The sequence below is a fragment of the Lepidochelys olivacea genome (assembly GCF_965140295.1).
Source record: "Lepidochelys olivacea isolate rLepOli2 genome assembly, chromosome: 6".
Classification (NCBI taxonomy): domain Eukaryota; kingdom Metazoa; phylum Chordata; order Testudines; family Cheloniidae; genus Lepidochelys; species Lepidochelys olivacea.
The window spans coordinates 108358387-108373992 of NC_140416.1; the positions used below are offsets into that span (position 1 = coordinate 108358387).

At 42.8% G+C, this 15606-nt stretch overlaps 1 protein-coding gene across 4 annotated transcripts in view; it reads right to left on the bottom strand.

Moving 5' to 3' along the window:
* Positions 1-15606, bottom strand: part of CDC42BPB (CDC42 binding protein kinase beta) — a 138842-nt gene that overhangs the window by 41157 nt on the left and 82079 nt on the right. For all 4 annotated transcript variants that reach the window (XM_084630317.1, XM_084630316.1, XM_084630315.1 and 1 more), the window contains exons 10-13: positions 12089-12240; positions 11900-11992; positions 10325-10440; positions 7484-7726 (exon numbers count right to left, since the gene is read on the bottom strand). In XM_084630317.1, the coding sequence (XP_084486443.1) occupies positions 7484-7726; positions 10325-10440; positions 11900-11992; positions 12089-12240 (604 nt within the window). The remainder of the gene's footprint in view (positions 1-7483; positions 7727-10324; positions 10441-11899; positions 11993-12088; positions 12241-15606) is intronic.

Sequence of the window (15606 nt, forward strand, 5' to 3'; positions counted from 1 at the left end):
TTTAGGATAGGTTGTAGATCCTTAATAATGCGTTGGAGGGGTTTTAGTTGGGGGCTGAAGGTGACGGCTAGCGGCGTTCTGTTATTTTCTTTGTTAGGCTTGTCCTGTAGTAGGTAACTTCTGGGAACTCTTCTGGCTCTATCAATCTGTTTCTTTACTTCTGCAGGTGGGTATTGTAGTTGTAAGAAAGCTTGACAGAGATCTTGTAGGTGTTTGTCTCTGTCTGAGGGGTTGGAGCAAATGCGGTTGTATCGCAGAGCTTGGCTGTAGACGATGGATCGTATGGTGTGGTCAGGGTGAAAGCTGGAGGCATGCAGGTAGGAATAGCGGTCAGTAGGTTTCCGGTATAGGGTGGTGTTTATGTGACCATTGTTTATTAGCACTGTAGTGTCCAGGAAGTGGATCTCTTGTGTGGACTGGACCAGGCTGAGGTTGGTGGTGGGATGGAAGTTGTTGAAATCATGGTGGAATTCCTCAAGGGCTTCTTTTCCATGGGTCCAGATGATGAAGATGTCATCAATATAGCACAAGTAGAGTAGGGGCTTTAGGGGACGAGAGCTGAGGAAGCGTTGTTCTAAATCAGCCATAAAAATGTTGGCATACTGTGGGGCCATGCGGGTACCCATAGCAGTGCCGCTGATCTGAAGGTATACATTGTCCCCAAATGTGAAATAGTTTTGGGTAAGGACAAAATCACAAAGTTCAGCCACCAGGTTAGCCGTGACATTATCGGGGATAGTGCTCTTGACGGCTTGTAGTCCATCTTTGTGTGGAATGTTGGTGTAGAGGGCTTCTACATCCATAGTGGCCAGGATGGTGTTATCAGGAAGATCACCGATGGATTGAAGTTTCCTCAGGAAGTCAGTGGTGTCTCGAAGGTTGCTGGGAGTGCTGGTAGCGTAGGGCCTGAGGAGGGAGTCTACATAGCCAGACAATCCTGCTGTCAGGGTGCCAATGCCTGAGATAATGGGGCGCCCAGGATTTCCAGGTTTATGGATCTTGGGTAGTAGATAGAATATCCCAGGTCGGGGTTCCAGGGGTGTGTCTGTGCGGATTTGATCTTGTGCTTTTTCAGGAAGTTTCTTGAGCAAATGCTGAGTTGCTTTTGGTAACTCTCAGTGGGATCAGAGGGTAATGGCTTGTAGAAACTCGTGTTGGAGAGCTGCCGAGCAGCCTCTTGTTCATATTCCGACCTATTCATGATGACAACAGCACCTCCTTTGTCAGCCTTTTTGATTATGATGTCAGAGTTGTTTCTGAGGCTGTGGATGGCATTGCGTTCCGCATGGCTGAGGTTATGGGGCAAGTGATGCTGCACGTCGGCGGAAGCACTCTATGTAGAAGTCCAGTCTGCTGTTTCGACCTTCAGGAGGAGTCCACCTAGAATCCCTCTTTCTGTAGTGTTGGTAGGGAGGCCTCTGTTGATTAGTATGCTGTTCAGAGGTATTTTGGAAATATTCCTTGAGTCGGAGATGTCGAAAATAGGATTCTAGGTCACCACAGAACTGTATCATGTTCGTGGGGGTGGAGGGGCAGAAGGAGAGGCCCTGAGATAGAACAGCTGCTTCTGCTGGGCTGAGAGTATAGTTGGATAGGTTAACAATATTTCTAGACAAGTCTTTCAGGCAAGATTCATTCCCTTTGTAGGCCAACCACCACCACTCTGTCAGCCAGTGGGGTTACTGTTGGGTAATAAAAAAGACAGTTACCTTTTCCATAACTGGTGTTCTTCAAGATGTGTTGCTCATGTCCATTCCATATTAGGTGTGTGTGCTCGCCACATGCACCGTTGCCAGAAGTTTTTCCCTCAGCAGTATCCGTAGGGGACTGGCTCTGGCGCCCTCTGGAGTGGCGCCCACATGGTGTGGTATAAGGCTCCCCCTACCCTCAGTTCCTTCTTCCCAGTGGGAAAGGAGTGGGGGGGGGGGTTGTGGAATGGACGGGAGCAACACATCTCGAAGAACACCAGTTACAGAAAAGGTAACTTTCTTTTCTTCTTCAAGTGCTTGCTCATGTCCATTCCATATTAGGTGACTCCAAAGCAATACCCCAGAAGTGGGTAGGAGTTTACGGACGTGTCGATTGCAACACAGCTCTGTCAAATCCAGTGTCATCTCTGGCTTGCTGAGAGTGATGGCATAATGAGCTGTGAACGTGTGGACAAAGGACACATTGTGGCTCTACAGATGTACTGAATAGGGATGTGTGCCACGAAGGCCGCTGAAGACACCTGAACTCTCGAGTAGGCTCTGACAATTGGCAGCGGCGGAACTCCCGCCAGATTGTAACAGTTCCTTATGCATGAGGTGATCCAATTGGAAATCTTTGTGAGGACACCAGAAGGCCCTTCATCCTATCTGCTGTAGCGATGAAGAGTTGAGTCGATTTATGGAGAGACTTGGTAAATTCTAAATAAAAAGCCAAGGACCTTCAGACATCTAGCGTGTGAAGACACCTCACTGGTCTTGTGCGGTTTGGGACAGAACACTGGGAGGAAGATGTCTTGGTTCATATAGAAGGTGGAGACCACCTTCAGCACGAAGGCCGGATGGGGCTGCAGATGAACCTTGTCTTTGTAGAAGACTGTGTATGGCAGTTCTGAGGTCAAGGCTTTAATTTCAGAGACCTGTCTCGCTGACGTCACCGCCACTAGGAACGCGACCTTCCATGACAGATGGGAAAAGGAGCAAGAACCCAGCAGTTCAAAGGGTGGGTCGGTGAGCCTAGAGAGGACCAAGTTAAAATCCCACTGAGAGACAGGAGCCCGCACCTGCAGGAAGAGAGTCTCGAGCCCTCTCAAGAATTCGACCGTCATGTCATGGGAAAACACGGTCTGTCCTTGGATTGGCGGGTGAAAGGTGGAGATGGTGGTGAGATGCACTCTAATGGAAGAGTGTGCCAGGTCCTGGTTCCTCAGATGGAGCAGGTAGTCCAGGACAGCCTGTATGGAAGAACGCGAGGGAGAGATGCCACGTTCGGATGCTCAGCGGGAAAATCTCGTCCACTTGGCCAGGTAAGTCAGTCTGGTTGAAGGCTTCCTACTCCCCAGGAGGACCTGTTGGACTCTGAACATGTCCGCTCCTCTGGGTTCAGCCACACTGCATCCACCCCGAGAGGTGGAGGAACTCGAGGTTGGGATGTAGGAGCTGACCGTGGTCCTGTGACAGCAGGTCCTGGAGGTTGGGCAGGGGCCAGGGAGGGGCCGCTGACAAGTTCATGAGCATGCCAAACCAATGCTGGCAAGGCCATGCCAGGCTATCACAACAACCTGCGCTTTGTCTCTCTTGATCTTTGCAAGGACCCAGCTGATGAGTGGAATCGGAGGGAACGTGTACATCAGGCTCCCTGACCATGACAGGAGAAAGGCATCGGAGAGGGAGCCCTTGCTCAGAACAAAACTGGTGGTATTTCCTGTTTAGTCTGATGGTGAACAGGTCCACTTGGGGAGTTCCTCACCTTTGGAAGATCATGCAGGCTACCTCTGGATGGAGCGACCACTCATAGTGAGAGGAGAAGTCCCTGCTGAGCTGGTCCGCCAGAGTATTCTTGACACTGGGATGGTGACAAGCTTCCAGGTGGATTTCGTGGCTTCTGCAGAAGTACCATAGACGGAGTGCCTGTTGAATGAGAGCAGATGAGCGTGCTCCCCTTTGCCTGTTGATGCAGAACATCGAGGCTGTGTTGTCTGTCAGGACGCGTACCACCTTGTTTGACAGGAAGACTCCGCATGCCAGTCGGACTGCTCAGAGCTCTTTGACGTTTATGTGCAACCTCGCCTCCTCTGGGGACCACCTCCCATGTCTCTGGAGGTCGCAGAGGTGCTCACCCCAGCCGAGGCCCAAGGCATCCGATACCAACCCGATGGAGTGAGGGGGGTTGTTGAACAGAACCCCCTTCAGGACTGCCCTGTGGTTGGTCCAATATTGTAGCGAGGTAAGTATCGCCTGGTGAATGGTAATGAGTTTTTCCAGGGGGTCTTGGGACTGGGAATAGACCATCCCCAGCCATTGTTGCAGGGGCCGCATCCGAAGTCTGGCACGGCAGATCACATAAGTGCACACTGCCATGTGACCCAGCAGGCGCAGACAGACCCTGGCTGTAGTCAAAGGGAATATGGAGACTTCTGCGATGAGGTTTGCCATCATGTGGAAGCTTTCCAGCGGCAGGAATGCTCTGGCGCAGGTAGAGTCGCGGACTGCTCTGATTAACTCTATCCTCTCCACAGGCAAAAATGTCGACTTTTTGTCATTCACCAATAGGCCCTGAGACCGGTACGTGGCTTGAAGCACCGCGGCATCCCTTTAGACTCGAGAACTGAAAAGTTGCCCTTGACGAGCCAGTCGTCAAGGTATGGGTAGATCCGGTGCCTGAGGTAAGCGGCAACCACTGCCGTTCACTTGGTAAACACTCTCAGTGCTGTCGCCAGGCTGAACAGGAGGACCGCAAAGTGGTAGTGGTGGGGCCACACTGTAAACCAGAGGAAGCGTCTGTGTCCTTGAAAGATCGCTATGTTGAAGTATGTGTCCTTCAAGTAGAGGATGGCATACCAGTCTCCCGGATCCAGAGAGGGTATAACAGAAGCCAGGGAAACCATGCAGAACTTTAACTAACGTCTCACAGGTCCAGGATGGGCCATAGACTGCCCTTGGCCTTTAGAATTAAAAAGTACCAGGAATAGAACCTCTTGTTCCTATACTCGAGTGGAACTTTCTCCACCTCTCCCAGTTGTAGCAACCCCTTTACCTCCTGTGTGAGGAGACTCTCGTGAGAGAGGTCCCTGAAGAGGGACAGCGAAGTGGGGTAGAAAGGAACTGGATGGTATAACCCTGCTCCACCATACTGAGGACCCATTGGTCCAAGGTTATAGCGGTCCAAGTAGGAAGGAAAAGGAAAAGGCGGTTGGAGAACACTGGGACAGATGGATCTGGGGAACAGTCTGGTAGGTCGCCCTCGGGAGCGCCCTCAAAATGACTGTTTGGTCCCTTGCTTAGCACGAGTCGAGCCAACTGGGCAGAGGGTGGAGGCAGGTGGCTTGGACGGCGCTTGTAGCCCTTGGTTCATTTGTGGGGGCTGGTCTGCCGAGGCTGGCTCCCCAGGCCCTGAAACTGCTGCGGTTTGAACTGCTTATGCACCGGGGCTGGGACGTAAAAACCCAGGGTTTTCAGGCTTTTTCGGCTTCTTGACCGGAGCTGTGACGGAGGACCAGAGCTGTGGCAAGCACACACACCTAATATGGAATGGACATGAGTAAGCACTCGAAGAACCATGTTAAAGTCAAATATAATCAAGAATATACAACATCTGTCTGGGAAAATCATGTAGCCCTTAACAATAATAGGAGGGGTGAGGTATGTACGTCACTCTGGCAATGACAATGACACAGGATAACCCCTTAAGTTTATAGTTCAGTTGCATCTTAAAATACATAACATTCAAATCAGCTTCCCTTAAAATGCTCACCTTTTATGCCAGTTAATTTGAAAGTAAAGTATTGACTATTCTGTCTCATAAAATTATGTAGTATAAAGTGATTATGTTATTTCTATGAATTATTTCTCTCTTATGAAGATATGGTCACTTTGAAATAACAGTAGAAGAGGGATTAGGAGGAGGAGGAAGGGGCAATGACTTTACAGCCTAGTTAAGGAAGAGCACTTGATGTGTTAAGGTGCCATGGAAGAGACTTGTTGGAGAGTAAATAAATGGGCAATCAACCATGGCAAAGGTGGTGGAGAGACAACTCTAAGTTACAAGCGCAGATAAGTCTATTACAGGAGCGGGTGGGTGAGGTTCTGTGGCCTGCAATGTGCAGGTCATCAGACTAGATGATCATGATGGTCTTTTCTGGCCTTAAAGTCTATAAGTAGAGGGGCAGAGTTGTAAATAGCCTAAAATGTAGGATAAGCTTTAATTTGAAGAGAGCTAATAGAGACATTTTAAAAGGGATGTCACGTTCAAAATCATGGTAACTATTTCAGCTGCTGCACTTTGAATGGACTTGAGGGTCAGGAAACCAGAGTGGAAGAGTTTTGCAAGCACCTATATAGGACATTATGAGGGCCTGGATGGAAATGTTGTAAAGGAAAAAGCATCAACATTTGGACACAGCCAAGATGTTTGGGGGAAGACAGAGGGTGGGGTAAAAGAGGATAACAATGCCCTTCGACTTATCACCACCCAATCTTTTGCTCACGACTGAAATGTTTTCATAGAATCATAGAATATCAGGGTTGGCAGGGACCTCAGGAGGTCATCTAGTTCAACCCCCTGCTCAAAGCAGGGCCAATCCCCAATTTTTGCCCCTTATCCCTAAATGGCCCCCTCAAGGATTGAACTCACAACCCTGGGTTTAGCAGGCCAAAGCTTTAACTGGGAATTGGTCCTGCTTCGAGCAGGGGGTTGGACTAGATGACCTTCTGGGGTCCCTTCCAACCCTGATATTCTATGATTCTATGATTCAAACCACTGAGCTATCCCTCCCCCCCAAGCCCAATTGGCCCACAATGCTCCAGCCTTCATAGCTCAACCTTTTAAATTTTCGAACAAGCACCTCTGTTTGGGAGGAGCTCCCTGTGAACATCCACAAAGCTATCTCATTATCCTTCCTTGAAATCCCTCCTTAAAACTCCTTTGTCATGATGCACTTAAAAAAAAAACCCAACCGCCCCCCCCCCAAAAAAAAACAAAAAACCCCAGAGGCACTGATATTGTCCAGCATTCTGATCAGCACTGCCCCATTGTTTCCTTATACTTCCCTTTGTGTCTGTATTTACCTGTTGTCTCTTATCTTATACTGTAAGCTCTTTGGTGCAGGGACTGTCTTTTTGTTTTGCGTTTGTACAGCACCCAGCACAACAGGATTTTGCTCCACAATTAGTGTTCCCAGGCCATATGGGAATACTAATAATAAAATGGTGGTGGTGGTGTAGTGAACTTAAAAATGAACTGATTATTTTAGCTACAGTTGTTACAAACACCTACTAAAATAGCTAATTGAAAACTATGAGGAAACTATGACTTCCAATTTGCTTACTTCCTGAATTTGAGAGCACTTTGCTTAGTCTGTTTTACTGTTTCCCCTCTCTTTCACATAGCCATGGAAAAGAAACACATTTAAAAGAGGAAATTGGCAAGGGTACTCAGAATAAACTGCTTTGACCTTTGGAATTTACTAGATTTCAAGCTGACTGCATCTCTTGACATTTTTAAAGAGAAGATGAGCATACAGCAAGAATATATTTTCACTGGATTACAAGCAATTCAAATACATGAGAAAAAACACAGAATTATTTCCTTCACAAATTACTAAATATTTAAGATGTACTCTGTAAATGAAATAAAATGAGCTAGAGATGTCAGGCCAATTTACAGACCCAATGTAAATTATGGTTACATTGGGGTTTTTTTACTTTTATTAAGTATGACTTAAGTGAAGCGTAAGAGCAGCTGAAACATGTTAGCCTTAAATATTTTGCCAAGTTACCTCTTTTCTGCCTCTCTCAGATTTACGAATTTCCTGTCTCATAGAATCAATTTTCTGCACAATCACTTCCATCTCTTCCTCTTTGTCACGAAGCTGTCGAGAGAACTTCTGTTTCTGAGAGCGCAAGTCTACCATTCTCTCATTGAGCTCTGAAAACTCCTGCATAGCTAGCTTTCTTTGCTGATGAGCATCCTTCAGTTCTTTGGACTGTGCCTTTAATCTTTCTGAAGCTTCCACAAGTTGCTGGTAAAATTTAAAAAAGACATTAAAAATCCACATCTCCTCTCCAAGGAAAAAGCACACTGAGTAAGACAAAGTCTTTCATTTAAAGTTAACCATTATATGTACTTTTCTAATTTACAAAAATCCTGTCTCATGCAGAGTTTAAATATTGTGCTACTTCTAATTTGGCATTCCTCTTTGTGTAGCTGTGTTATTCCACATGTCTCATGATTTGTACACACAAATTAGTCGCTTCCTTTCATGCAACTGCTGATATTCCATCTCCATAATCATCTCTGGCTGAAGAGAAGGCATAAAACGTACCACCAGCCCAAGGCAGTTCTCATCTTAGTGCCATGTGCTTGCCTAAAAGCACCACGCTTAAAAAAAACACCCCATAGATTCCAGCATATACAATGCCATCAAGATGAAGAGTCAAACTCTCAAACTCTCAATCCTATGACCGTGTAAGCATTAAAAGCTCAGCAAAACGTGTGAAATTCTTTAAGAAAATCTTATGCAAGATTCCACAGACAAAATTATGAAGAAGATTCAGTACTTTGGTGGAGAGCATTGTAAAAACCACATTTCCTTTGTGGGAAGAACCTAACCTAGACATGACAGCTTACAATACAAAACAGTGTATACTCCATAATACTTGGTAATGAACATACATGAGAAATGACAGAACTGTACAGCCGCAGTTTAGGAAAAAACACATTTGTAACTTGACTAGTTCCAGCTTCAAGTTTTTGCCATGATTACTGAAATTAAGATATTCAATGACCTGCAAAAGAGGTGTTCAAGTCAAGAGGAGCTGAACTGGCTAACTCCCTACTCACATCATTTGGTTTATAAGCTTTAGTAGTGGTTCAGAGAGACAGGGAGGAAGAGAATTTAAAAGAACTGCCTCCTATGGTGCAAAAAGTTTCTTCCAAAATAAAAACTTGAGGAATTCTGGTCAGTGGGTTGCTTTCACTAAACTGAAATGCCAATTGAAAAAATATGGCTACTCAAACTTTCCAAACCCAATGCCTAGGGCCCTACCAAATTCACGGCCATGAAAAACACGCCAAGAACCATGAAATCTGGTCTCCCACCATGCAATCTGGTTGTGCGTGCGCTTTTACCCTATACTATACAGATTTCACAGGGGAGACCAGCGTTTCTCAAATTGGGGGTCCTAACCCAAAAGGGAATTGCATGGGGGCGTGTCACAAGGTTATTGGGAGAGGTGTCAAGGTATTGCCATTCTTACATCTGTGCTGCCTTCAGATCTGGGCGGCCGGAGAGCAGTGGCTGTTGGCCAGGTGCCCAGCTCTGGAGGCAGCACCCCGCCAGCAGCAAGGCAGAAGGAATGGTGGCAATACCATATCATGCCATCCTTCCTACTGCAGTGCTGGGCTCCTGGCCAGCAGCCACCACTCTCCAGATGCCCAGCTCTGAAGGCAGTGCCGCTGCCAGCAGCAGTCCAGAATTAAGGGTAGCAGTACTGCAATACCCCCTCCAGTAACCTTGCAACACCCCCTCCACACACACACACAAACAATATTCCTTTTGGGGTCAGGACCCCGACAATTACAACACTGAAACTGCAGATTTAAATAGCTGAAATCATGAAATTTACAATTTTAAAAATCCTATGACCGTGAAATTGACCAGAATGGACCATGAATTTGGTAGGGCCCTACCAATGCCCAACACTAACCATTTGAAAGCATATCAATGAAAATACACAGTAACACTTTAAAAACACATCATGTATAATTAGTTACCTTGAAATAATTAAACTACTCTGGTGAAATAATAAGAAGAGTCTAAGTGCAACATTGTAAGATAATATACTCTACTATATTTTAAAAAGAACAGCATGGAAGGGTTGAATTATGCGTATAATATATGTAGTATTGTACACTAAAGCAGGACAACAATCTTAAAAAAAATTCCTTTAGATGCTATAGCCTCATATTGTGGCATATTGTTCCTTTATCAAAAAAAAGGAAATTTTAATTTACTGCAAACAGTGGCAGTGGACTCAGTGAGGAAAAGTTATCCAGCTAAACTTACTGAATTAAATATTTGTATAAAATACGTTTCAATAAGTCTGGAATTTATTATTAGCCATAGATTTACAATTTGAAAACTTCAGTGGATATTCTAACGTCTTGAGAGTAAAAAGACAGCCAAACTGATTCTGCTTTAGAAAGCAATTTTTTTTTAACAGTTAGAAAACTAACCTCCACACTCCTGGATACATCAAGTCTTTATAAATTATACTTGGATTGGCCAAGGCAAACTAGGCTGTTTTCCCTGACTATCTGGCTTTTCAACTTTCCACTATTTCATGAGAAGTATCATGAACATACTAAAAAAAGGAAGAACAGACGAATGCCTTAAATACTAATAAGAAAGCATGTTTTTTTAAACTACTCGAATACCTACCAACATGCGATGTAGAACACATATGTCTCCTCGGTTCTCATCTTGCCACTCTATTACTCATTAAATGAATGGGTGGAAAAGCATTGTTTCAAACATTAAGGGAATACTGCCAGTTGGACAAATCTATCCTTGAGCTACCTGACGTGAGTGTTAAGGGTATGCACTTTGGACCATTACCTTATGAAGGTCCTCCTTCTCTTGCCTTATTGTTCTGTACTGCTTTTCAAGTCCTTTTAGCCTGTGTGTGTAGTCTTCATTTTCTTGATGAAGCTGTCGTTCTATCCTATTTAAATCTGTACAGAAATTCAAACTAAGTATACTTGACTCCCAGATTTACACCAATAGCATAAGCAGCAATGTTACATGAACAAACCACTAACTTTTGCTAGGAACTTGTTAGAGAGTTTAAATATTTCTTCTTCTCCATCTCCCCACTCAGGAGAGCCTTCTAGCCAACCTCTGTTCTCCGAGGATTCACCCTCTTTTTTACTTTTACTCTTCTGTCTCTACCAAGAGCCCTGATGTCATGGAGACAGACATTTCTCCACATTAAAAAGTTGGAACAGTGGTTTTTGGGGGTCAATTAATGCTATCCTGCAAAATACAGGAATGGGTTTTTAAGCAGGGCACTATACTCAAATTAGGATAGATTTTAGGATGGCTAAATCTAGAGAAAGACTGTTAAGGAAATGACCATTGCTACTGAAGTAATAAATGTTGTAGGAAGGAAGGAAGATTAGTCATGGCTAGGATAAGGACTTCCCCATGAATGAGAGTGGGGTGAAGCCAATGAGTCAAGATGATGACAGAAATTGGAGGCCAGAAAATTGCGTGCTACATCAACATGGATGTTCACATCTTCAGTGAGGAGGATGTCTGAAGAGGAAAAAATTTGATTTGAGCTAAGAAATCTGGAAGGAAGGCAGAGAGGAGGCTTTTATGAAGTGGAAGATGACAAGATTGAGGGCTGTGGAAATTTGAGAGTGATTGTTCAAACAAACCTACATCTCTGCTCTTCCTTTCTTTATAGTAATAGCAACTGAGAGTCTCTCTTTAGTAAAGCTTCATTAAGACTAAAAGTCTGAAAGTTTAGCTAGCACTAATTCAAAAGTAGTTCTCATTCCCTTTTATAAAAGTCTTCTAAAACTGATCTCATGTTTTCTGGGAGATGTTTACATGGATGAACAAAATAGGGTGGTCAAAAAGCATAGTTTCAAATAACTGATTTGGATCCAACAGTTGTCTCTCTCTCAGGTAAGACTTGAGTAGTTGCCTTTTTCAACTTGTCAGTTTTAGACACTGCTAGATGAAGATTGAGTGGGCTTCAAAACAACCATACAATTTCTTTTTAATTCTCCCCTTAAATGTACCTAAGACCAGAAAAATGCCCCTTCTTCCCATGAGAAAAAAGCAAGATTAAAAGTACAAGATCACATTCAGAACATATCAAACTGAACCTATCTATCCCATTCCTTCTACTCTTGGCTCCCAGTGGAATATATGCTATCGGGCTCAGCACAGACGTTGAGGGGAAAGATCAGAGTTTATTTGTAAATACTGAAATCGTACTTAATATAAGCATTCCAGTAGGTATCCTTTCCTTTTATTAGCATTCATCAGTAACTATTTGTACTGAATTAAATTTAAATTAATAAAGTCAAGCATTACTGCTACTGAGATATTAATATTAGAATTAAGTTATTACTTGAAGCATACCAGTCAGAACATCTGCCAGTCATACCAGACACCTACCTGCTATTTTTTTGTTCAAACGTTCAATTTCTTCAGTTAGCTTCTTGATTTCTTTGTCAGGATCTGGACCCAGCACGGGCGGCACAGGAGATTCTTAAGTTGAATAAGAAAAAATATCAGTCAAACTAAGAGCATTCTGCTGCTTTTCATCATCTGAATTGCAAATCCTAGTAAATGTCCACAACTAACCTTGCAGTTTTCTGTACAAATCCAGTTTTTCTTCCTCCAGTTTTCGTATTCGCCTTTCATAAGCTTCTTCTTTGTCGTGTTGCACATCCATCTCTTTGGTTACAGCACCAGACTGCATTACACTCCTTAAAGAGCCTCTATCAGAAAATAAGCTGCAACCAAAACATGAGTTAGAAAATACATTAGTGAATATCTTACAACAATATTTACAACAAAAAGCAGATAAACAATAGTATCATTCTTCATACAAAGATGAATTCATCTTATCCTATTTTACATTTGCATTCCAACGCTACTCTGAACTGGAGCAGACTCTCTTCCTGATATATCCACAATTCAGAGCTCTAAGTACATACCACATTCTTCAGCATGGCACAAAATCTTTGACAGAATTGGTCAACTCCGGTCTTCAAAATGTTCCAGTTTCATGCTGGAATTCAACAGTTACACCTAAATTTCTGAGCACAACACTTAATGTAGTGTTACTGTATATACTGCTGCCAAGATTTTGCAATTTCTCTCATGCTTTTCTATTCCATGCAGAAAAACCGTGCCTTCACCATTGCCTTCCATCTTTGCCCATCTCCTGCTGCAGTCAGCTTCTTCCTATGCCATTTTGATAGTTTTCAATTCTGCTTCTATTACACATTTCCATGCTATCCTTGGTCTACCTTGTCATCTCTTGTTCTAGACATTCAAGTCCAATACTCGTCTTATGTTACTCAGGTCATTCCTACATATATGTACTAGCCATCTCCATTTTCATTCTGTAATTTCCTGTCCTATTGGCTTCTGTTTCTTCCTCCTCCAGAGTTCATTTGTGATTTTTTTACCCCCAGCCATCTGATATTGGGATTTTGTCTAAGGCAGCTGTTTATGAAAACTCTGAAGGATAGGAAGGTTTTAAGTTTCCAAGTTTCATATACTAAGACTAGCTTTACAATGGCTTTAAATATGCAAAGTTTAGTTTGGAGGGCAAGATTTCTGTTTCTTCAGATTGGCTTCAAAGTTACAAAAAGTATGTTATCCGGCTTTTGCTATTCTAGCTTTAATGTCTTGGTCTGTTCCACCCATAGTACTTACAATGCTGCCAAGACACGTGAAGTATCAGACCTCTTCTATGTTTATACCAGACAGCGTTATTGGCGTTTCTTGTTGTGTGTTGATTCCCATAGTTTTAGTTTTCTCAATGTTGATTTTCAACCCTACTAATTCTGCATATGCCTGGAGATCATTTGTTTTGGCTTGTATATCTCTATGCGTAAGGGATAGTGAGTTGATGTTATCTGCAAAGTCAAGGTCCTCATAACTTGTGAGTGAAAGACTACTGTACATCACTTGGTTGCTCTGTGATCTCTTGTTACCCAGTAATGATGCACGTAGTGGCTAGGAATGGCTTAGTCACTTCACTATTATGTATTATTTGGCATGCCATACTTCCATAGAAGCTTTGAATGATGTTCACAAATTTCTGAGGGATTCTGTAGTGGTGTAACAACTTCCATTAAACTGTTTTATCTACTATATCAAAGGCTGTTTGGAAATCTAAAAAATTCATATAAAGTGGTGACTGCCATTCGATCAACAGGTCTGATGATATGTAGGATTACTATTTGATCTATACATGATTTCTCCTGTCTGTTCTTTTTGTAACCTGGAACTATCACTTTTATTATTATTATAGACAAAAAGAAAGTAAAAATGTTACTTGGGATAGACATCAATCAAATACCCCTCCAATTTTTACAAGATCTCTTTTCTTTGGCAGCTTCACCATATGACTCTCTTCCCACTCAGTTGGTACTTTTTCTTCTTCCCATATCTTTTGTAAGAGTCCTACCAAAATGTCTAGTGTGTTCTTCAAGTCTGCCTTAAGAACCTCCATTAATGTTATCTGGACCTGGTGCCTTTCCACTTTTTAAACTGACTGACTGCCCTTTCTACTTTGGTGATAGGTCCTAGGTTGACATCCAGATCTTCTCTTTTCTCTATAACTGGAGGATTGGCCACTGTTTCACCATTCAGAAGTTGACTAACAAACTGCCTCCATATATTTAATTGTTCTGATTTTTATTTTATTTTATATTTTGTTAAGTTGCCCTCATTGTCTTGATCTCATTGATTGGTATTTGTTTTTCTGACAACCCTCTAATGAATTGTACTGTGTCTTCATGTCATTTTGTGCTGCAACAGTCTGTGCATCTATTTTGTCTATGAAGTCTTGTTTGTCTTTCCTAACATTCTTTTTGGCCTCATTGTTCTTTACAATATATTCCTCCTAGAGTCACTCTGTCTGTGTTCTTGCTTGATTTAATTTCAGTTCAACTGTGTGGGTCTCTTCTATTTTCTGCTAGGTATTCACAGATAACCATTAATTGTGATGTTTCTTGCTGACTCCCAGCACTTCTTCACAAGTTTTAGTGAAATTTTCCTTTACTCATTTCCATTTACCTTCTAGTATTCCATTATCTCAATCTTCAAGCACCTAGTACCTATTTGCTAGCACAATTCTAAACTCTTGTTTTGTCGTCATCTGTTTTAGCTTGGTGATGTTGTAACATAGGCATCTCTGCTGTTCAGGTCTCTTCTTTGTTTTTGTTTTACTCCTCAATATTGCTACCACTAGGGCATGGTCTGTTCCCACATCTGCCCCATTCCTGCTACAAACATCTTCTAAAGTTCTTCTCCATTTGTATTGCATTGTAATGTGATCGATTTAGTTCCTTGTTCTGTGAACTGGTGACCTCCATTTTATCTTATGAACAGTGCAGTGAGAGAAGATCGTTCCTCCAGTAACCAGGTTGTTCATGCCAAAAAATCAAACATTTCACCATTTTTATTAGTTTCACTGAGGCCTTGTTTCCCCATAACTACCTCCCTTCCAGGGTAGTTGCTCCCAGATTAGTATTCATATCTCCAGTTAATAGGAGGGCATATCTTTTAGGGACCTCGTCTATTAAGTTGTGTAGACGCTCACAGAAGTTTTCTTTTTCCCTTTGGCTAGCTTGATTTTCTGGAATATAACATTCAATAATGGACACTTTCTGGAACTTTGATGTAAACTGTGCTGTTATAATCCTTTCTGAAACTCGTACCCAATCTGTCAGACCCAGGCCATCTTGGTGTACATCACCGGCACTTGACAGCCCAGAATATAGTAGGATGACTAACTGAAAGTTTTGTCCTGGTGTTACCCATCTCATTCTTCTTAGGCCTAGTATATCTAATTTATATCTGTACATTTCTTTTGTTACTTGGGCCATTTTACCAGGCTCAATATTGTCCATCCATTCCATGTACAATTTTGGTGAGGGATTTAGAAGAAAGCAAATTTATCAGTGGAGTACTTTCCTTTGGGGTTTGGCCACTTTGCATCATCATCTCTCTTCTTAGGTCTGTTTGAACTGAGTTGAGTTGGATCGACTTTGTTGTACTGATCAGTAAGTATAGGTTTTCATAACGACTATTTTTTTTTTTTAATAGAAGCAGATCATTAGTTCACTCCTAACCTTTTACCA